At 48.6% G+C, this 24,061-nt stretch overlaps 1 protein-coding gene across 1 annotated transcript in view; it reads left to right on the forward strand.

The window, feature by feature from the left end:
• Positions 1–24,061, forward strand: part of LOC106572798 (MOB kinase activator 3B) — a 56,509-nt gene that overhangs the window by 24,290 nt on the left and 8,158 nt on the right. The window contains exon 2 of the mRNA XM_014147283.2: positions 7,328–7,962. Within this exon, the coding sequence (XP_014002758.1) occupies positions 7,545–7,962 (418 nt within the window). The 5' untranslated portion in view covers positions 7,328–7,544. The remainder of the gene's footprint in view (positions 1–7,327; positions 7,963–24,061) is intronic.

Below are 24,061 nucleotides of genomic sequence, written 5' to 3' on the forward strand. Positions count from 1 at the left end.
ATCCTAATCAGTCAGGTTTCAAGACTGGGCATTCAACTGAGACTGCTCTTCTCTGTGTCACGGAGGCTCTCCGCACTGCTAAAGCTAACTCTCTCTCCTCTGCTCTCATCCTTCTAGACCTATCTGCTGCCTTTGATACTGTGAACCATCAGATCCTCCTCTCCACCCTCTCCGAGTTGGGCATCTCCGGCGCGGCCCACGCTTGGATTGCGTCCTACCTGACAGGTCGCTCCTACCAGGTGGCGTGGCGAGAATCTGTCTCCGCACCATGCGCTCTCACCACTGGTGTCCCCCAGGGCTCTGTTCTAGGCCCTCTCTTATTCTCGCTATACACCAAGTCACTTGGCTCTGTCATATCCTCATATGGTCTCTCCTATCATTGCTATGCAGACGACACACAATTAATCTTCTCCTTTCCCCCTTCTGATAACCAGGCGGCGAATCGCATCTCTGCATGTCTGTCAGACATATCAGTGTGGATGACGGATCACCACCTCAAGCTGAACCTCGGCAAGATGGAGCTGCTCTTCCTCCCGGGGAAGGACTGCCCGTTCCATGATCTCGCCATCACGGTTGACAACTCCCTTGTGTCCTCCTCCCAGAGTGCTAAGAACCTTGGCGTGATCCTGGACAACACCCTGTCGTTCTCCACTAACATCAAGGCGGTGACCCGATCCTGTAGGTTCATGCTCTACAACATTCGCAGAGTACGACCCTGCCTCACACAGGAAGCGGCACAGGTCCTAATCCAGGCACTTGTCATCTCCCGTCTAGATTACTGCAACTCGCTGTTGGCTGGGATCCCTGCCTGTGCCATTAAACCCCTACAACTCATCCAGAACGCCGCAGCCCGTCTGGTATTCAACTTTCCCAAGTTCTCTCACGTCACCCCGCTCCTCCGCTCTCTCCACTGGCTTCCAGTTGAAGCTCGCATCCGCTACAAGACCATCGTGATTGCCTACGGAGCTGTGAAGGGAACGGCACCTCCATACCTTCAGGCTCTGATCAGGCCCTACACCCAAACAAGGGCACTGCGTTCATCCACCTCTGGCCTGCTGGCCCCCCTACCTCTGACGAAGCACAGTTCCCGCTCAGCCCAGTCAAAACTGTTCGCTGCTCTGGCACCCCAATGGTGGAACAAGCTCCATCACGACGCCAGGACAGCGGAGTCAATCACCACCTTCCGGAGACACCTGAAACCCCACCTCTTTAAGAAATACCTAGGATAGGATAAAGTAATCCTTCTAACCCCCCCCCCTTAAAAGATTTAGATGCACTATTGTAAAGTGGTTGTTCCACTGGATATCATAAGGTGAATGCACCAATTTGTAAGTCGCTCTGGATAAGAGCGTCTGCTAAATGACTTAAATGTAATGTAATGTAATGTCATTAAGGAATGAACAGACTCTGACTCCACGGTCATTAAGGAATGAACAGACTGGCTCCATAGTCATGTAATCTGTTACTTGTCCAAAATGTTAAATCAGTAACGTAACTTTTGGATGACGTCGAACGTCGAGTTGACAATGGTTTAATATTCCAACAGGGGCAGGCAGGGATCAGTAAACCAGAGGTGGGGCAACTGTACAGGTCAGAAGGCAGGCTCAGGGGACGGAGACAAAGAGCTGAGACATTGGTTTGACTCTGGACACATTAAAGGTGGGATGTATATGAAGGGTCTGGGGCAACAGAAGACGGACAGCAGAGGGGCTAATAATCTTGGAGATGGGAAATGGGCCGATAAACCGGGGGGACAGTTTGCGGGATTCCATCCAGAGGGGCAGATCCCGGGTGGATAGCCATACCTTCTACCCGACATGATAACGGGGAGCCGGAGTCCGATGGCGATCCGCCTGTCGTCGACACCTGGAGGTGGTCTTGAGGAGGGCCGACTCATTCAGAGACCATGTCCACAGGCAGTCCATGGATCCGGAAGACGGGCTGCACCATGAGCTGGGCCGTCTCCTTGGCTGAGGGTAGTTTGGGGAGAGGAATGAAGTGAGCGGCCTTGGAAAACCGATTGACCACGGTCAGGATGGCAGTGTTGTGTGGGACCAGGGTCGGTGAGGGACAGGCAGTGGTTGCAGAAGACCAGCGGGAGCTTGCCGAGGAGTCTTATTCTGAGCACAGACTGTGCAGGCGGAGACAAACGCGGCGACATCCAGAACCAATAGTAGGCCACCAAAAGCGTTGTTGCACAAAGGCCAGGGTCCGACGGGAGCCCGGGTGGCATGCAAGCCTGGAAGAATGGGCCCACTCCAGGACCGCAGAGTGGACAGCTTCAGGCACAAGCATCCAATTATCAGGGCCCCCCCAGGGTTCGACTGGGACCGCTGCGCCTCCCGGACCGGTTTCCCTATTGGCAGTTGAGTGCCGGCACGAGGTGACGGCACGAGGTGGGAAGGATGGTCTCGGGCTCCGGCGTGGTACCTGTGGGGCTATAGCGGCAAGACAGGGCATCCGGCTTGACATTCTTGGATCCCGGCCGGTACGAGAGGGAGAAGTTGAACCGTGTGAACAGCAGTTCCCATCTGGCTTGCCTGGAGTTGAGGCGCTTGGCGGTGCAGAGAAACTCCAGGTTCTTGTGGTCGGTCCACACGATGAATGGGTGTTCCGCCCCCTCCAGCCAGTGCCTCCATTCCTCCAACGCCATCTTCACTGCGAGAAGCTACGATTCCCCTTATCGTAGTTATTTTCCGTGGCATTAAGGCGGTGGGATAAGAAGGCGCAGGGATGTAGCTTGAGGTCCAAGGCAGAACGCTGGGACAGGACCGCCTCCACTCCGATATCAGAAGCATCAGCTTCCATGAACTGACGGGAAGGGTCTGGATGAACCAAGATGGGAGCTGTGGTGAAGCGATGTTTGAGGTCCCGGAACGCCGGGACGGGATGAGTTCCTGCGGCAAGGGAGTCCCCGAAGTAGGTCTCTAGCTCCTTGGTCTCTGGTCCCGACAGAGAGTACAGTCATCCCCAGGGCGGAGTCGTGCTAGGGAGAAGGTCAATCCTGCAGTCATAAGGTCGGTGCGGCAGATGCGAAGTGGCCCGGGCCGTGCTGAACACCTCCCGGAGGTCCTAGTACTCCACGGGAATTTGCGGAGAGGTCTGGGCACTTTCCGAGCCCCAGGGAAGTTGTCCGGGGGCAGGTTGTGCTGACTTCAGGCAATGGGCGTGGCAGAATGGGCTGGAGCCAGGAGATTCCAATACCACGGGAATCTGAGGGTACTTGATGAGCAGGAACTGGATTGCGTCGATGTGGTTCTCTGACACACGTAGGTTGATGAGAGTGGTGTTGTGGGTGACTCGGCCTATAGAGCGCCCGTCCAGCACTCTAACGTCATGGGAATGGAGAGGGGCTGAGTGGGGATTTTCAGCTCGGACGCCAGAGTAGCTCGGACACCAAAAATCTCTCATCGGCCCCAGACTCAATGAGAACCCAGAGAGATTTGGACTCGTCTCCCCACAGCAGAATGACATGAAAAGGGGTGTGAGCAGGTGAAGCAGGAACATTCTCCATATGGCCCACCAGAGTCCCTGCTCCTACCTGTGAGCCTGATTTTTTTTTTTAAAGGATAAGAGGACACAAAATGACCAAGCGTCCCGTAATACAGACAACTCTTCATGTCGATCCTGTATTGCCATTCCGCTGGCGACAGCCCAGCTCTACCTAGTGGCATAGGCTCAGGAAGCGGTGACTCGGCCGTCTTCGGCAGCCGTCTTCGGCAGCCCTCTCGGCAGCGAGATCATCGGGAGCTTCCGGGATGACTCGGAGACAAGGTGGGATCCCTGGACGTGCGAGCAAAATCCAATTTCCTCTCGCTCCATCGTTCCCATAATCGACCATCGATACGGATGTTCAAAGCAATGAGGGAATCAAGCTCCGCCAGTAACTCCCGGGCTGCTAGCTCGTTCTTGACCTCCTCCGAGACGCCGTGCAGGAACATATTGAACATTGCCTCTTGATTCCAAGCACTCTCCGCTGCCAAGGTGCATAAATCCACTGCATAATCATCTACTCTGCGGGAGTCCTGACAAAGCTGGATTAGCTTCAGGATGGAAGTGTGATAAGTTAGGCTATCTTGGAGCGATTCGAGGGGAAGGAGGAGGGCTGAAGCTCGAAGACAAGGGTACATTGAGCAAGGAACGCCCGACGGGTGCTCGGCTCTCCATTAAAGCATTCCGAAGGTGGTAAGCGGGGCTCCCGAGAAGGTGGAGTGACCGATGAGACGGCGCTGCTAGCAGCTGAGTCGCTGAGGAGCTGAATGGTTACCACCGTGGTAGGCGGCGTCCCAGACAACCCGTGGAATTGCTCCAGCAAACTGTCCAACGCCCGGTCTTGGCGTTCAGCCGACATTTGGACCCCCTCCACAAGGCCATGAAGCAATTCCTCGTGCCTACTGATGGTGGCTCCTTGAGTGGAGATGGCGTTGCGCAGCTGGCCCAGGTCTGCTGGGTCAGTCATGGCCAGTTCACATTATCAGGAATCAAGGTAACACCCAGATACAGACACGTTGAATTAACAATGGTTTAATATTCCAACGGGCAGGCAATAGACAGGTCAAGGCAGGCAGGGGTCAGTAAACCAGAGGTGGCGCAACGGTACCAGACAGCAGTCAGGGTCAGGGTAGGCAGAGGTCAACAATCCAGAGGTGGGGCAAAGGTACAGGTCGGCAGGCAGGCTCAGGGTCAGGGCAGGCAGAGTGGTCAGGCAGGCGGGCTCAGAGTCAGGACAGGAAAGGGTCAAAACCAGGAGGGTGAGAAAAAGGAGAGACTGGAAAAAGCAGCAGCTGAGAACAAAAATGCTGGTTGACTTGACAAACAAGACAAACTGGACAGAGAACATAGGTATAAATGCACAGGTGATAATGGGGAAGATGGGCGACACCTGGAGGGGGGTGGAGACAATCACTTGGACAGGTGAAACAGATCAGGGTGTGACAGTAACATAATCTGATTACTTTCAGTTACTTTTGGACTACTTTCCCCTTAAGAGGTATTAGAAGAAGACAAAAAGGATCCATCAAATGCATTTGGTGTATCATAGTGGTCTCTGATTGGTGGTCATCATTTGATTTGTCATCATTGTGGTCTCTGATTGGTGGTGTTCATTTGGTGTGTCATCATAGTGGTCTGGGATTGGTAGTCATCATTTGGTGTGTCATCATAGTGTTCTCTAAACAGCCTTTCTTTACACTGGGTGCATCCCAAATGGTACCCTATTCCCTATATAGTTCACTATTTTTGATCCTACATTTTGTGCACTAAATAGGAAAAGGAGACACTTTGGGACATAACCTGAGTTCTGAGAAGTTGACAGGGCTCGAGTTAGAACAGCCTCTCTTTACACTGACATCATCACAGTCATCCATCGTGCTGCTGGGTTAGAGTTAGGACAAGCTGCTGGGTTAGAGTTAGGACAAGCTGCTGGGTTAGAGTTAGGACAAGCTGCTGGGTTAGAGTTAGGACAAGCTGCTGGGTTAGAGTTAGGACAAGCTGCTGGGTTACAGTTAGGACAAGCTGCTGGGTTAGAGTTAGGACAAGCTGCTGGGTTAGAGTTAGGACAAGCTGCTGGGTTAGAGTTGGGACAAGCTGCTGGGTTACAGCTAGGACAAGCTGCTGGGTTAGAGTTAGGACAAGCTGCTGGGTTAGAGTTGGGACAAGCTGCTGGGTTACAGTTAGGACAAGCTGCTGGGTTAGAGTTAGGACAAGCTGCTGGGTTACAGTTAGGACAAGCTGCTGGGTTAGAGTTGGGACAAGCTGCTGGGTTACAGTTAGGACAAGCTGCTGGGTTACAGTTAGGACAAGCTGCTGGGTTACAGTTAGGACAAGCTGCTGGGTTAGAGTTAGGATAAGCTGCTGGGTTAGAGTTAGGACAAGCTGCTGGGTTACAGTTAGGACAAGCTGCTGGGTTAGAGTTAGGACAAGCTGCTGGGTTACAGTTAGGACAAGCTGCTGGGTTACAGTTAGGACAAGCTGCTGGGTTAGAGTTAGGACAAGCTGCTGGGTTACAGTTAGGATAAGCTGCTGGGTTAGAGTTAGGACGAGCTGCTGGGTTAGAGTTAGGACAAGCTGCTGGGTTACAGTTAGGATAAGCTGCTGGGTTAGAGTTAGGACAAGCTGCTGGGTTAGAGTTAGGACAAGCTGCTGGGTTAGAGTTAGGACAAGCTGCTGGGTTACAGTTAGGATAAGCTGCTGGGTTAGAGTTAGGACGAGCTGCTGGGTTAGAGTTAGGACGAGCTGCTGGGTTAGAGTTAGGACGAGCTGCTGGGTTAGAGTTGGGACAAGCTGCTGGGTTAGAGTTAGGACAAGCTGCTGGGTTAGAGTTGGGACAAGCTGCTGGGTTAGAGTTGGGACAAGTTGCTGGGTTAGAGTTAGGATAAGCTGCTGGGTTAGAGTTAGGACAAGCTGCTGGGTTAGAGTTAGGACAAGCTGCTGGGTTAGAGTTAGGACAAGCTGCTGGGTTAGAGTTAGGATAAGCTGCTGGGTTAGAGTTAGGACAAGCTGCTGGGTTAGAGTTAGGACAAGCTGCTGGGTTACAGTTAGGATAAGCTGCTGGGTTAGAGTTAGGACAAGCTGCTGGGTTAGAGTTAGGACAAGCTGCTGGGTTACAGTTAGGATAAGCTGCTGGGTTAGAGTTAGGACAAGCTGCTGGGTTAGAGTTAGGACAAGCTGCTGGGTTAGAGTTAGGACAAGCTGCTGGGTTAGAGTTAGGACAAGCTGCTGGGTTAGAGTTAGGACAAGCTGCTGGGTTACAGTTAGGATAAGCTGCTGGGTTAGAGTTAGGATAAGCTGCTGGGTTAGAGTTGGGACAAGCTGCTGGGTTAGAGTTAGGACAAGCTGCTGGGTTAGAGTTAGGACAAGCTGCTGGGTTAGAGTTAGGACAAGCTGCTGGGTTAGAGTTAGGACAAGCTGCTGGGTTAGAGTTAGGATAAGATCTGAGTGCAGATATCGGTCAACAAAAACCCCAGTATTCATCCCAAAAAGACTGTCTATTCCCTATATAATGTATTACTCTTTCACATTTCACAACTAACCTGTCTAAACATGATATTATCAGCTTAGTAAAGGAAACTCCCTGTTCTGTTCTCTTGTCTGATTCCCACATTCAGTGGATTAGGAGTTTAGATTAGTGGGAGATATACTGGCAGTATGTCTTTTAAACATTTGTCTTTGCTTGGTTGTTTTTGTGTGTGTTTTTTTTTTAATGTGTTTTGGATGTAAAAAGCACTCGCAGATCAGAATATTATTTTTGCAAGTGCGTAGGAAATGTTCACACGTAACTTTAGAGATGTCTTTTAAACATTAGTATTTTTTTGTGTTTTGTTCACAGGAAACCCCGCTTCTTTTGTCTACTCCTCCTCTACCTGCTCCTCCAGAAGTGACTATTGGTACCGTCGATTCCTCCCAGGGCTCCCTCCCCCTGCAACACGGTCTGCAGACAAACCTCCGTTGGTCCCCTACTCTCTACTCCCCCTGTCCCTGTCCCCTCTCGCCACGGTCCTCGCCCCCCCCCACCCAACCCCCCCCCAGCCCCCATCCTAGGCAACATGTCCATCGCCCTGAAGCAGGTCTTCAACAAGGACAAGACCTTCCGCCCCAAGCGTAAGTTTGAGCCGGGGACGCAGCGTTTCGAGCTGCATAAGAAGGCCCAGGTGTCGCTCAGCTCCGGGGTTGACCTGAGGGCGGCGGTCGCTCTGCCCCACGGGGAAGATCTGAACGACTGGGTGGCCGTGCACGTGGTGGACTTCTTCAACAGGATAAACCTCATCTACGGGACGGTGTGCGAGTTCTGCACGGAGAAGAGTTGTCCGGTCATGTCCGGAGGTCCTAGGTATGAGTACCGATGGCAGGACGATCACAAGTATAAGAAACCAACGGCTCTACCGGCTCCCAAATACATGAATCTGTTGATGGACTGGATCGAGGTCCAGATCAACAATGAGGATATCTTCCCCACCAGTATAGGTGAGTACTATGCTTATTGGCCTTTAATTATTAATATATTATAATCCCTGAACTTTCCAGAAAAACATTTTTTTCTGAATTCCCGACTAGAGGAATCAGGCAATAAGCAGGGAATTTTAACTGTGATGGAATCGTCCAACCTGGAATTGTTCAACCCTACTGTACTGAGCAAGAGGCAAGAACCCTCTTGGTGTCCCTATTACAAATATATCCCCACCCCTTTTGACTGTCAGCATTCCTCTGTAGATCTCTATAAACAAGAGGACAGAAATACTGTTCAAATGGAACACTACTCATGGCGTTGTCATGGCGTTGTCATGGTGTTGCTGAGAGGGGGGGCCAGGTGGGCCAGGGGTGGATGCTAATTGGATAGAACCTCTAACAACCCTGACCTATAACCTCTAAACTTACACTTATCCAACCTGCTCTAACTGAGTGGGTTACCACTACGATCACTAAGGAGCCCTGGTTTAGGGAATCTCTGCTAAAAAAACACTGATCTCACTTGTTAAACCCTGTAGCATCCAACGGACTGTGAAATCCTACTTATGTCAGCTTAGGTCACGAGATCAGAAATCCTGAATTGTTGACGTCGATGGCGGTGAGCTCCTCGTCTCCCATGTACAAGCTGATTATGGTTACATATCTATCTACTTGTTTTATTTGGGTTGCTCTCATGGAATAAAATAGAATTAAACTAGGCTGGATTAGATATATATATATATATATATATATATATATAGTGTGTGTATATAGTGTGTGTGTATATATATATATATATATTTATATTATATTATATGTGTGTGTTTTATTGTCACATACACCAGACAGCTGCAGTGAAACGTGTTGTTTTGCAGTGTCATGCATAGTAGTACAGAGTCTCTGGAACAAAATGTAGGGTTAAGTACCTTGCTCAAGGTACTTAAGAGAGAGAGAGAGGCAGGGGCAGAGAGAGAGCAAGGGGCAGAGAGAGAGAGAGAGAGGCAGGGGCAGAGAGAGAGGCAGGGGCAGAGAGAGGGGCAGGGGCAGAGAGAGAGGCAGGGCAGAGAGAGAGGCAGGGGCAGAGAGAGAGGCATGGACAGAGAGAGAGAGGCATGGGCAGAGAGAGAGGCAGGGGCAGAGAGAGAGGCAGGGGCAGAGAGAGAGGCAGGGGCAGAGAGAGAGGCAGAGAGAGAGGCAGGGGCAGAGAGAGAGGCAGAGAGAGAGGCAGGGGCAGAGAGAGAGGCAGAGAGAGAGGCAGGGGCAGAGAGAGAGGCAGGGGCAGAGAGAGAGGCAGGGGCAGAGAGAGAGGCAGGGGCAGAGAGAGAGGCAGGGGCAGAGAGAGAGGCAGGGGCAGGGCAGAGAGAGAGGCAGAGAGAGAGGCAGGGGCAGAGAGAGAGGCAGAGAGAGAGAGAGAGAGAGAGACAGGAGAGGAGAAGGAGAAAGAGAATTCGTGTCTGGAAACGGTATCAGAACAGCCTGTGAATAATGCAGGGACATCTGATCTGCCAAAGCTCTGGGGGCAGCCCAAATAGTACACTATATAGGGAATAGGGCTCTGATCTAAAGTAGTACACTATATAGGGAATAGTGCTCTAATCGAAATAAGTACCCTATATAGGGAATAGGGCTCTGATCTAAAGTAGTACACTATATAGGGAATAGGGTTCCATTTGGGATGCATCCCTGAACTGTTCCCACCACCGTGCCAGAAATCATGACACCTACCAAGCCTTCCAGCCCCATCCCTTTAGGCCCCCTGTTCTGCAGCCTGTAAAGGCACCTGAGTCACTGGCTACCAGCCATGAGTGTTCTCTCGCTCTCTCTCTCTCTGTCTCTCTCTCTCTGTCTCTGTCTCTCTGTCTCTGTCTCTCTGTCTCTGTCTCTCTGTCTCTGTCTCTGTCTCTCTCTCTCTCTCTCTCTGTCTCTCTCTCTCTCTCTGTCTGTCTCTCTCCTCCTTTCTCTCTCTCCTCCTTTCTCTCCTCCCTCTTTCTCCCCTCCCTCTCGTTTTATGTCCCTCTGTGCCCTAAGGTACACATCAATAATTCACCCTGGAGCATGCTCAGTCCTGTCATCATGCGTGTGTGTGTGTGCCAGGTGAAGCCTTTGTTTTCACCTCTTAGTGTAGTCAGGATTAGTGTCATTAGGGTTAGTGTAGTCAGGATTAGTGTCATTAGGGTTAGTGTAGTCAGGATTAGTGTCATTAGGGTTTGTGTAGTCAGTATTAGTGTAGTCAGGATTAGTGTAGTCAGGGTTAGTGTCATTAGGGTTAGTGTAGTCAGGATTAATGTCATTAGGGTTAGTGTAGTCAGGATTAATGTCATTAGGGTTAGTGTAGTCTGGGTTAGTGTAGTTAGGGTTAGTGTAGTCTGGGTTAGTGTAGTTAGGGTTAGTGTAGTCTGGGTTAGTGTAGTTAGGGTTAGTGTCATTAGGATTAGTGTAGTCAGGGTTAGAGTAGTCAGGGTTAGAGTAGTCAGGGTTAGAGTAGTCAGGGTTAGTGTAGTCAGGATTAGTGTAGTCTGGATTAATGTAGTCAGGGTTAGTGTTAGTGTAGTCAGGGTTACTTTAGTCAGGGTTAGTGAAGTCAGGATTAGTGTAGTCAGGGTTAGTGTTAGTGTAGTCAGGTTTACTTTAGTCAGGGTTAGTGAAGTCAGGATTAGTGTCGTCAGGGTTAGTGTTAGTGTAGTCAGGGTTACTTTAGTCAGGGTTAGTGTAGCCAGGGTTAGTGTAGTCAGGGTTACTTAAGTCAGGGTTAGTGTTAGGGTAGTCAGTGTTAGGGTAGTCAGGGTTAGGGTAGTCAGTGTTAGTTAGGGTAGTCAGGGTTAGTTAGGGTAGTCAGGGTTAGTGTAGCCAGAGTTAGTGTAGCCATGGTTAGTGTAGCCATGGTTAGTGTAGTCAGGGTTAGTGTAGTCAGGGTTAGTGTAGTCAGGGTTAGTGTAGTCAGGGATGGTGTAGTCAGTGTTAGTGTAGTCAGGGTCAGTGTTAGGGTAGTCAGTGTTAGGGTAGTCAGTGTTAGGGTAGTCAGTGTTAGGGTAGTCAGGGATGGTGTAGTCAGTGTTAGGGTAGTCAGGGTTAGTGTTAGGGTAGTCAGGGTTAGTGTAGTCAGGGTTAGTGTAGTCAGAGTTAGTGTAGTCAGAGTTGGTGTAGCCAGAGTTAGTGTTAGGGTAGTCAGGGTTAGTGTAGCCAGAGTTAGTGTTAGGGTAGTCAGGGTTAGTGTAGCCAGAGTTAGTGTAGTCAGGGTTAGTGTAGCCAGGGTTAGTGTTAGGGTAGTCAGTGTTAGTGTTAGGGTAGTCAGTGTTAGTGTTAGGGTAGTCAGGGTTAGTGTAGCCAGAGTTAGTGTAGTCAGAGTTAGTGTTAGGATATTCACGGTCTATTGTCCATTGCTGGTGTTTCTTGGCCCAAGCAAGTCTCGTATTATTAGTAGTGGTTTCTTAGCAGCAATACGGCCATGAAGGCCTGATTCACACAGTCTCCTCTGAACAGTTGATGTTGAGATGTGTCTGTTACTTGAACTCTGTGAAGCATTTATTTGGGCTGCAATTTCTGAGGCTGGTAACTCTAATCAACCTATCCTTGGGTTGGCAGGTAGCCTAGTGGTTAGAGTGTTGGCCAGTAACCAAAAAGTTGCTGGATCGAATCCCTGAGCTGACAAGGTAAAAATTTGTCGTTCTGCCCCTGAGCAAGGCAGTTAACCACTGTTCCCTGGTAGGCTGTCATTGTAAATAAGAATTTGTTCATAACTGACATGCCTAGTTAAATAAAAAATGTAATCCTCTGCAGCAGAGGTAACTCTGGGTCTTTCTTTCCTGTGGCGATCCTCATGAGAGCCAGTTTCATAACATCCCGGAGTCGCTCGCCTCTTCACTGTTGACGTTGAGACTGCTGTTTTGCGGGTACTATTTAATGAAGCTGCCAGTTGAGGACTTGTGAGGCGTCTGTTTCTCAAACTAGACACTCTAATGTACTTGTCCTCTTGTTCAGTTGTGCACCGGGGCCTCCCACTCCTCTTTCTATTCTGGTTAGAGCCAGTTTGTGCTGTTCTGTGAAGGGAGTGGTACACAGCGTTGTACGAGATCTTCAGTTTCTTGGCAATTTGGCGCGTGGAATAGCCTTCCTTTCTCAGAACAAGAATAGACTGATGAGTTTCATAAGAAAGGTCTTTGTTTCTGGCCATTTTGAGCCTGTAATCGAACCCACAAATGCTGATGCTCCAGATACTCAACTAGTCTAAAGAAGGCCAGTTTTATTTCTTCATTAATCGGAACAACAGTTTTCAGCTGTGCTAACATAATTGCAAAAGGGTTTTCTAATGATCAATTAGCCTTTTAAAATGATAAACTTGGATTAGCTAACACAACGTGCCATTGGAACACAGGAGTGATGGCTGCTGATAATGGGCCTCTGTACGCCTATTTAGATATCAATTTGATGTTATTTTAATGGACAAAGAAATGTGCTTTTCTTTCAAAAACAAGGACATTTCTAAGTGACCCCAAACTTTTGAACGGTAGTGTAAATTTGCTAACATTTCTAAAAAACATGTTTTTGCTTTGTCATTATGGGGTATTGTGTGTAGATTGATGAGAGACAAAAAAAACCCACTTCAATACATTTTAGAGTAAGGCTGTAACGTAACAAAATGTGTGTAAAAAGTCGAGGGGTCTGAATACTTTCCGAAGGCTCTGTAAAGATTATTATATTGATCTATTGATTTGATCAGGAGTCTGCTGCTTTCTGTGTATCAATGCCCATGTTTAAACGCCTAAAGAGGAGTGGGACAAAATCCCTCCTGAGATGTGTGCCAACCTGGTGGCCAACTACAAGAAACGTCTGACCTCTGTGATTGCCGACAAGGGTTTTGCCACCAAGTACTAAGTCTTGTTTTGCAGAGGGGTCAAATACTTATTTCCCTCTTTTAAAATGCAAATCAATTTATAAGATTTTTGACATGCGTTTTTTTCTGGATATTTTTGTTGTTATTATTCTGTCTCTCACTGTTCAAATAAACCTACCATTAAAATTATAGACTGATCGTTTCTTTGTCAGTGGGCAAACTTACAAAATCAGCAGGGGATCAAATACTTTTTTCCCTCGCTGTACCTCGGGCAATAATGGAGTAGTCTGTTCCTGGATTGTGAGATTACACTCAGTATGATCCTGTTACCCCAGACCCAGCGGAGCCGAGCCAGTAGACTGTGGCTGTGCCCCAAATGACACCTATTCCATATACAGTTGAAGTGGGAAGTTTACATACACCTTAGCCAAATACATTTAAACTCAGTTTTTCACAATTCCTGACATTTAATCCAAGTAAAAATTCCCTGTTTTAGGTCAGTTAGTAGAGAGAATTATTTATTTCAGCTTTTATTTTTTTCATCACATTCCCAGTGGGTCAGAAGTTTACATACACTCAATTAGTATTTGGTAGCATTGCCTTTTAAATTGTTTAACTTGGGTCAAACGTTTCGGGTGTTCTTCCACAAGCTTCCCACAATAAATTGGGAGAATTTTGGCCCATTCCTCCAGACAGAGCTGGTGTAACTGAGTCAGGTTTGTTGGCCTCCTTGCTCGCACACGCTTTTTCAGTTCTGCCCACAAATGTTCTATAGGATTGAGGTCAGGGCTTTGTGATGGCCACTCCAATACCAATACCTTGACTTGGTTGTCCTTAAGCCATTTTGCCACAACTTTGGAAGTATGCTTGGGGTCATTGTCCAGTTGGAAGCGCCATTTGCGACCAAGCTTTAACTTCCTGACTGATGTCTTGAGATGTTGCTTCAATATATCCACATCATTTTCCATCCTCATGATGCCATCTATTTTGTGAAGTGCAGCAGTCCATCCTGCAGCAAAGCACCCCCACAACATGATGCTGCCACCTCCGTGCTTCACGGTTGGGATGGTGTTCTTCGGCTTGCTAGCATCCCCCTTTTTCCTCCAAACATAACAATGGTCATTATGGCCAAACAGTTCTATTTTTGTTTCATCAGACTAGAGGACATTTCTCCAAAAAGTACGATCTTTGTCCCCATGTGCAGTTGCAAACCAGTCTGGCTTTTTTTATGGCGGTTTTGGAGCAGTGGCTTCTTCCTTGCTGAGCGGCCTTTCAGGTTATGTCGATATAGGACTTCCCTGGACTTCCCTGTGGCTCAGTTGGTAGAGCATGGTGTTTGCAACGCCAGCATGGTGTGTGCAACGCCAGCATGGTGTGTGCAACGCCAGGGTTGTGGGTTCGATTCCCACGGGGGGCCAGTACAAAAAAAAATAATGCATGAAATGAAATGTATGCATTCACTACTGTAAGTCGCTCTGGATAAGAGCGTTTGCTAAATGACTAAAATGTAAATGTAAAATAGGACTCGTTTTACTGTGGATATATAGTGGGGAGAACAAGTATTTGATACACTGCCGATTTTGCAGGTTTTCCTACTTACAAAGCATGTAGAGGTCTGTAATTTTTATCATAGGTACACTTCAACTGTGAGAGACGGAATCTAAAACAAAAATCCAGGAAATCACATTGTATGATTTTTAAGTAATTAATTTGCATTTTATTGCATGACATAAATATTTGATACATCAGAAAAGCAGAACTTAATATTTGGTACAGAAACCTTTGTTTGCAATTACAGAGATCATACGTTTCCTGTAGTTCTTGACCAGGTTTGCACACACTGCAGCAGGGATTTTGGCCCACTCCTCCATACAGACCTTCTCCAGATCCTTCAGGTTTCGGGGCTGTCGCTGGGCAATACGGACTTTCAGCTCCCTCCAAAGATTTTCTATTGGGTTCAGGTCTGGAGACTGGCTAGGCCACTCCAGGACCTTGAGATGCTTCTTACGGAGCCACTCCTTAGTTGCCCTGGCTGTGTGTTTCGGGTCGTTGTCATGCTGGAAGACCCACCCACGACCCATCTTCAATGCTCTTACTGAGGGAAGGAGGGTGTTGGCCAACATCTCGTGATACATGGCCCCACCCATCCTCCCCTCAATACGGTGCAGTCGTCCTGTCCCCTTTGCAGAAAAGCATCCCCAAAGAATGATGTTTCCACCTCCATGCTTCACGGTTGGGATGGTGTTCTTGGGGTTGTACTCATCCTTCTTCTTCCTCCAAACACGGCGAGTGGAGTTTAGACCAAAAAGCTGTATTTTTGTCTCATCAGACCACATGACCTTCTCCCATTCCTCCTCTGGATCATCCAGATGGTCATTGGGAAACTTCAGACGGGCCTGGACATGCGCTGGCTTGAGCAGGTGGACCTTGCATACCTCATAATGTCAAAGTGAAATTAGGTTTTTAGAAAATGTTTACAAATGAATTAAAAATAAGAAGCTGAAATGTTTTCAGTCAATAAGTATTCAACCCCTTTTGTTTTGTCAAGCCTAAATACGTTCAGCAGTGAATTTCAAACACAGATTCAACCACAAAGACCATGGAGGTTTTCCAATGTCCCACTAAGAAGGACATCTATTGGTAGATGGGTAAAAATAAATAAGCAGACATTGAATATCTCTTTAAGCATGGTGAAGTTATTAATTACATGTTGGATGGTGTATCAATACACCCAGTTACTACAAAGACACAGGAGTCCTTCCTAACTCTAGTTGCTGGAGAGGAAGGAAACTGCTCAGGGATTTCACCATGAGGTCAATGGTGTCACAAAAAGAGCCGTGTTGAATAGACCAAACTGCAGCGGGAATATGGATGCTCATGTTTTAATTCAAAAAAAGGAGTAACGCATCCACTGGAAAACAATATACACGACAGGAACAGTTTTGCAGGCACACAACACGCAGTGCAAAAACAACTACCCACGAAAACCAAACAAACACACACCTACTTATGGGACTCCCAATCAGAGGCAACTAGAAACACCTGCCTCCAATTGAGAGTCCAGCACCCAAAACTACACATAGAAAAACAAACCTAGAACCTATACCAAACTAATACACCCCACTACACCACACACAAAACCCCATAATACAAAACAAATATACCTCTGCCACGTCCTGACCAAATATAATAGAAATAATACCTAAATATTGGTCAGGACGTGACATTACCCCCCCTAAAGGTGCAGACCCCGGAATGCACCTTAAAAGAAAACACAAAAAATCCCCATTACCCCAACAAAACCAAAAAGCAATACCCCCTAAACAATAAGGGAGGGAAGGGAGGGTGGCTGCCGTCAACGACGGCACTGTGCTACACCCTCCCTCCCCAACCCACCTATCCTGGAGGTGGCTCCAGTGCAGGACGTGGACCCTGCTCCACCTCGGCGTCGCCCACTTCGGTGGAGCCGATAGCTGCGCCAGGCAGACGGACCCCTCGGGCCGGGTCGGAGGAAAGGAGGGCCCCTCGGGCTGGGCCGGGGACAGGAGGGCCCCTCGGGCTGGCCCGGGGGCAGGAGGGCCCCTCGGGCTGGCCCGGGGACAGGAGGGCCCCTCGGGCTGGCCCGGGGGACAGGAGGGCCCCTCGGGCTGGCCCGGGGGACAGGAGGGCCCCTCGGGCTGGCCCGGGGGACAGGAGGGCCCCTCGGGCTGGGCCGGGGGACAGGAGGGCCCCTCGGGCTGGGCCGGGGGACAGGAGGGCCCCTCGGGCTGGGCCGGGGGACAGGAGGGCCCCTCGGGCTGGGCCGGAGAGCAGGAGGGCCCCTCGGGCTGGGCCGGAGGGCAGGAGGGCCACTCGGGCTGATTCTGACAGGCCGGGCACCCTGGCAGCAGGGGCAGGCGGGCCACTCGGGCTGGGCCGGAAGGCAGGCGGGCCACTCGGGCTGGGCCGGAAGGCATGCGGGCCACTCGGGCTGGGCCGGAAGGCATGCGGGCCACTCGGGCTGGGCCGGAAGGCAGGAGGACCACTCGGGCTGGGCCGGAAGGCAGGAGGACCACTCGGGCTGGGCCGGAGGGCAGGAGGACCACTCGGGCTGATCCTGACAGGCCGGGCACCCTGGCAGATCAGGGCAGGCGGGCACCTCTGGCAGAACCGGGCAGTCTGGCCACCCTGGCAGTTCAGGGCAGTCTGGCCACCCTGGCAGTTCAGGGCAGTCTGGCCACCCTGGCAGTTCAGGGCAGTCTGGCCACCCTGGCAGTTCAGGGCAGTCTGGCCACCCTGGCAGTTCAGGGCAGTCTGGCCACCCTGGCAGTTCAGGGCAGTCTGGCCACCCTGGCAGTTCAGGGCAGTCTGGCCACCCTGGCAGTTCAGGGCAGTCTGGCCACTCCGGCAGTTCAGGGCAGTCTGGCCACTCCGGCAGTTCAGGGCAGTCTGGCCACTCCGGCAGTTCAGGGCAGTCTGGCCACTCCGGCAGTTCAGCGCAGTCTGGCCACTCCGGCAGTTCAGGGCAGTCTGGCCACTCCGGCAGTTCAGGGCAGTCTGACCTCTCTGGCGACTGTTGACTGGCGGGCAGCTCTGACGACTGTTGACTGGCGGGCAGCTCTGACGACTGTTGACTGGCGGGCAGCTCTGACGACTGTTGACTGGCGGGCAGCTCTGACGACTGTTGACTGGCGGGCAGCTCTGACGACTGTTGACTGGCGAGCAGCTCTGGCGATGTTGGCCCCGGCGGGCAGCCTGACGACTGTTGACTGGCGGGCAGCTCTGAAGTTGACTGGCGGGCAGCTCTGGTGACTGTTGACTGGCGAGGCTGGGTTGACACACTAGACTCCTGATGCGTGGGGCTGGTATAGGACGTGCCAGCCTGGAGACACGCACCTCCATGCTAGTGCGTCTGGCGGGAAACACCGGACCGAAAGGGCGCACTGGTGGTCTTGAGCGCAGGGTTGGCATCACCCCTTCCGGCTCGATGCCTACTTCGCCCTGGCACATGCGGGGCGCTGGTACCTTGCCTACCGGCCTGAAAATCCCAGGCCTCACCACAGCCCCAACCCCAAAGCACGGGACCTGTCCAGTCTGCCCTACAAGGGTACGGGGAGCTGGCCTGGGGCTGTAATCTCGCCCCGCCAAATAGCCCTTGTGCTGTCTAAAAAATTATTGGGGCTGCCTCCAACATTCCTCCCTCACTTGCCTCTGTCCTCTTCTCCGCTGCTTGGTCCTTTGGTGGTGGGTAGTTCTGTCACAAAAAGAGCCGTGTTGAATAGACCAAACTGCAGCGGGAATATGGATGCTCATGTTTTAATTCAAAAAAAGGAGTAACGCATCCACTGGAAAACAATATACACGACAGGAACAGTTTTGCAGGCACACAACACGCAGTGCAAAAACAACTACCCACGAAAACCAAACAAACACACACCTACTTATGGGACTCCCAATCAGAGGCAACTAGAAACACCTGCCTCCAATTGAGAGTCCAGCACCCAAAACTACACATAGAAAAACAAACCTAGAACCTATACCAAACTAATACACCCCACTACACCACACACAAAACCCCATAATACAAAACAAATATACCTCTGCCACGTCCTGACCAAATATAATAGAAATAATACCTAAATATTGGTCAGGACGTGACAAATGGTGACTTTAAAACTGTTACAGAGTTTATTGGCTGTGATTGGAGAACACTGAGGATGGATCAACAACATTGTAGTTACTCCACAATACTAACCTAAATGACAGAGTTAAAAGAAGGAAGAAGGAAGCCTGTACAGAATAAAAAATATTCCAAAACATGCATCATTGTTTGCAACAAGGCACTACATTAAAACTGCCAAAACTGTCAAAACAATTACATTTATGTCCAAACTTTACATTTGGGGCAAACACAACACATCACTGAGTACCACTCTTCATATTTTCAAGCATGGTGGTGGCTGCATCATGTTATGGGTATGCTTGTTGTTACCGATACAGGTATCCTGCGTGTGTATTTTTTTTCCTTCTCCCCTATTCACAGGAGTCGCCAATCAGTCGGCAATCAGAAGACACCTGCTCCTTTTCCCATACCCAATCACATCCCTTGGTTTAAAAACTCGTCAGTTGTTCTCTCTCTCTCTCTCTCTCTCTCTCTCTCTCTCTCTCTCTCTCTCTCTCTCTCTCTCTCTCTCTCTCTCTCTCTCTCTCTCTCTCTCTCTCTGTTCCTACAAGTCCCATTTCTCTGGAATTATGTGAGTATGTATTGTTGTGCTTCATGACTTGTTTGTTGGTGGGAAAAGGGGTACCAAGACAAGTCGCCCATGGGTATACACTACCCATAGGTAAACTTTGTCTAAATACCCTAGTTAGAACTGAGCGGACCACCCACTGTATTTTATTGGTTAGTTAGCTGGCTGTTGTTGAAGCAGGCTAGTCTAGCTTAGGGGTGTTTTTGGATATTTATTATTTATTTCCTTGGGTCCAGCTCGGCCCCTTTTCCCGCCCCCCATTACCGTGTGTTTAACAATAAACCTTGAGTGTTTGACGATAGATTTAAGTTGTCTGTGGTTTTTGTTCTCACTGTTCCTTTTCACTATTATAATTTGCATGAGTTATGTTACGGGTCTCGTTTCCATCCCCCCCCCCTAGACTGCAGGGCCAAAGGGATTCGTAACATAAGTGGGGGCTCATTCAACAGGCTTGCTAAATGTTTTTCTAGTGTTGTCTCATTGGAAGAGGTAAAGAAGAAGAACGTGGCTTACTTCCTTGATGGTAATCTCCTCATGCGTAAATGGACATCCCATGTTGACGCGGGTGGAGGTTGGAATGCTGTTTACCAAATAGTGATTCCTACAGCCTTTCGACAAAATGTGTTATCCCTTGCTCATGATCACCAGTGGTCCGGTCATTTAGGAATCACCAAGACTTATGATTGGGTCCTTCGACATTTCTTTTGGCCAGGTTTAAAACAAGATGTGGCTCAGTTCTGTCGGACCGGTGTGGCATGTGGTCAGATAACAGGAAAACCAAATCAGGTTATTCCTCCCGCTCCTCTTTGTCCTATACCTGTCATAGGTGAACCATTCGAACAGGTGGTGGTTGATTGTGTTGGACCGTTACCGAAGACAAAATCGGGTAACCAGTTTCTGTTAACGGTTATGTGTATGGCAACAAGATACCCCGAGGCCATTCCCCTGCGAAGGATTACAGCTCCGGTGGTGAGTAAAGCCTTAATTAAGTTCTTCACGACATTCGGGTTACCTAAGGTGGTACACAGTGATCAAGGTACCAATTTCCTATCAAAGCTCTTCAAGCAGGTGTTAAAATCCTTGTCAATTACGCACCGTGTGGCAAGCGCATATCACCCAGAGTCTCAGGGTGCGCTTGAACGTTGGCATCAGACACTGAAGTCTATGCTACGTAAATATTGTTTGGAATCTGAGAAAGATTGGGATGAGGGAGTTCCTCTAGTGTTGTTTGCTGCTCGTGAAACGGTACAGGAGTCCCTAGGGTTCAGCCCGGCTGAACTAGTGTTTGGTCACAGTGAGAGGACCAATGAAAGTCCTTAAAGAACAGTTTTTGTCCCAAGAGTTGTGTACGGGAGATGAGAATGTGTTGGACTACGTTAGTCGCTTTCGTGAGCGCCTACACCAAGCCTGTGCTCTCGCAAAGGAAGCTCTGTCTTCCTCACAGAGGAGTATGAAATAAACAGGCTGTTTCTCGTCCACTACAGCTAGGTGACCAAGTACTGGTGTTATTGCCTGTTCCAGGGTCTTCACTGTCAGCTCGTTTCTCTGGTCCTTATTTCATTGAAAAGAAATGAAGTGAAACTGATTATGTGCTACAAACTCCTGATAGAAAACGCAAATCTCGTGTGTGTGTGCCACATTAACATGTTGAAAGCATACCACACCCGACCCATCACCCAGGTGGATAGTTCAAAAACAGTGGAAGTTACTGCTGTCTCCTCTGCTTCTTCTGCTATGATAGTGGGCTGTCATATTGATGGAGATGGATTCGAGTTGCGCAATACTCAGCAGCAGTGTGTTAGATTGCCCAACTGAGAAATGCTGCTGTCTCTCCAGTCAGGTCTGGTTCATTTAACTGACGGACAGGCCGACGATACACAGTTTTCCACGTCTCTTTAATGATGTTCCTAATCGCACAAACGTGTTGGAACATGACATTAATGTTGGAAATGCTGCCCCTATCAAGCAACACCCATATCGTGTCAACGCTTCTAAGAGGAAGATAATGAGAGATGAGGTGAGATATTTGTTGAAGAATGACCTGGCTACGCCAAGTTCAAGCCCTTGGAGTTCTCCTTGCATTCTGGTTCCTAAACCTGATGGTACGTCCAGGTTATGTACGGATTATCGAAAGGTCAATTCTGTCACGATGCCAGATTCGTTCCCGTTACCTAGACGACTGTTGGTGCTGCTACTTATGTAACAAAGTTGGACCTCTTTAACCTCTATGGGCTAGGTGGGACGCTAGCGTGCCACCCGTGGTGCACTCCATCAACAGCAGGTGCATTTCAAGAGCGGCAAATTTGAATCCAAATAAATGTCAAAATTCAAATTTTTCAAACATACAACTATTTTACACCCTTTGAAAGATAAACATCTCCTTAATCTAACCACGTTTTACGATTTCAAAAAGGTTTTACGGCGAAAGCATAAATTTAGAGTATGTTAGGACAGTACATTTACAAGAGTTGTGTGTAATGTTTTGTCAATTCGAAGACAGGGTAACCAAAACCATAAAATCAGCTAAAATGATGCACTAACCTTTTACAATCTCCATCAGATGACACTCCTAGGACATTATGTTAGACAATGCATGCATTTTTAGTTCTATCAAGTTCATATTTATATCCAAAAACAGCGTTTTACTATGGCATTGATGTTGAGGAAATCGTTTCCCTCCAATAACCTGCAGTCAAGTCAGCGTCACAAATTAAATAATTAAAATTAGAAAACATTGGTAAAATATTATATTGTCATTTAAAGAATTATAGATTTACATCTCTTGAACGCAATCAACTTGCCAGATTTAAAAATAACCTTACTGGGAAATCACACTTTGCAATAATCTGAGCACTGCGCCCAGAAAAATACGCGTTGCGATACAGACTAGACGTCATGTTGGGAAGATCTAAAATCGAAAATACTATGTAAATAATCCATTACCTTTGATTCTCTTCATCAGATGTCACTTCCAGGTATCACAGGTCCATAACGAATGTAGTTTTGTTCAAAAAAGCTCATCATTTATGTCCAAAAATCTCCGTCTTGTTAGCACATGATCTAAGCCAGCCGGACTTCTCGTCATGAACGAGGGGAAAAAATATATTTACGTTCGTTCAAACATGTCAAACGTTGTATAGCATAAATCATTAGGGCCTTTTTAACCAGAACATGAATAATATTCAAGGTGGACGAATGCATACTCTTTTATAACGTATTGGAACGAGGGTACCCAACATGAACTCGCGCGCCAGGTGTCTAATGGGACATCATCGTTCCATGGCTCTTGTTCGGTCAGATCTCCCTCCAGAAGACTCAAAACACTTTGTAAAGGCTGGTGACATCTAGTGGAAGCAATAGGAAGTGCCAAAATATTCCTCAGCCCGTGTGTTTTTCAATGGGATAGGTTTAAAGGTAATACAACACATCAGGTATCCACTTCCTGTCAGAAAATGTCTCAGGGTTTTGCCTGCCAAATGAGTTCTGTTATACTCACAGACACCATTCAAACAGTTTTAGAAACTTTAGAGTGTTTTCTATCCATATATAATAAGTATATGCATATTCTAGTTACTGGGTAGGATTAGTAACCAGATTAAATCGGGTACATTTTTTTTATCCAGACGTGCAAATGCTGCCCCCTAGCCCTAACAGGTTAAAGGTTACTGGCAGGTTCTGTTAACCTCACGCACTTCTGAGATTTCTACCTTTACATTTTTACATTTTAGTCATTTTAGCAGACACTCTTATCCAGAGCGACTTACAGTAGTGAATGCATACATTTCATACATTTTTTTTTCTTTCCGTACTGGTCCCCCGTGGGAAACGAACCCACAACCCTGGCATTGCAAACACCATGCTCTACCAACTGAGCCACACGGGACTGAGCCTTTGTGACCCCAGTCAACTTCCTACAATACAATCATGGCTTTTGGGATGCGGAATGCACCAGCCACTTTCCCACGACTGGTTAACTCCGTATTAGCTGGCGTTCCGAATTGTAGGTTGCCTTTGTTTGTTGATCTTGTTGGTCTTCATTGTAAATACTTTGGTAGCAATCCATATAGGGTTGCTCTTTTAAGGGTGGGAGTGTAACGGATACAGGTATCCTGCGTGTTGTTACGGATACAGGTATCCTGCGTGTTGTTACGGATACAGGTATCCTGCGTGTTGTTACGGATACAGGTATCCTGCGTGTTGTTACGGATACAGGTATCCAGCGTGTTGTTACGGATACAGGTATCCAGCGTGTTGTTACGGATACAGGTATCCTGCGTGTTGTTACGGATACAGGTATCCTGCGTGTTGTTACGGATACAGGTATCCTGCGGGTTGTTACGGATACAGGTATCCTGCGTGTTGTTACATGTACAGGTATCCTGCGTGTTGTTACATGTACAGGTATCCTGCGTGTTGTTACGGATACAGGTGTCCTGCGTGTTGTTACGGATACAGGTGTCCTGCGTGTTGTTACGGATACAGGTGTCCTGCGTGTTGTTACGGATACAGGTGTCCTGCGTGTTGTTACGGATACAGGTGTCCTGCGGGTTGTTACGGATACAGGTACCCTGCGGGTTGTTACGGATACAGGTATCCTGCGTGTTGTTACGGATACAGGTATCCAGCGTGTTGTTACGGATACAGGTATCCAGCGTGTTGTTACGGATACAGGTATCCTGCGGGTTGTTACGGATACAGGTGTCCTGCGTGTTGTTACGGATACAGGTGTCCTGCGTGTTGTTACGGATACAGGTGTCCTGCGTGTTGTTACGGATACAGGTGTCCTGCGTGTTGTTACGGATACAGGTGTCCTGCGTGTTGTTACGGATACAGGTATCCTGCGGGTTGTTACGGATACAGGTATCCTGCGTGTGTATTTTCTTTCCTTCTCCCCTATTCACAGGTGTCGCCAATCAGAAGACACCTGCTCTTTTTCCCTTACCCAATCACATCCCCTTTCCCTTGGTTTAAAAACCCAGTCAGTTGTTTTCTCTGGAGCTCGATCTCTCTGTGTCTCAATCTCTCTCTCTATCTCTTTGGATTGAGCTCTCTTGTT

Source organism: Salmo salar, chromosome ssa01 (genome assembly GCF_905237065.1).
Source record: "Salmo salar chromosome ssa01, Ssal_v3.1, whole genome shotgun sequence".
Lineage (NCBI taxonomy): Eukaryota > Metazoa > Chordata > Actinopteri > Salmoniformes > Salmonidae > Salmo > Salmo salar.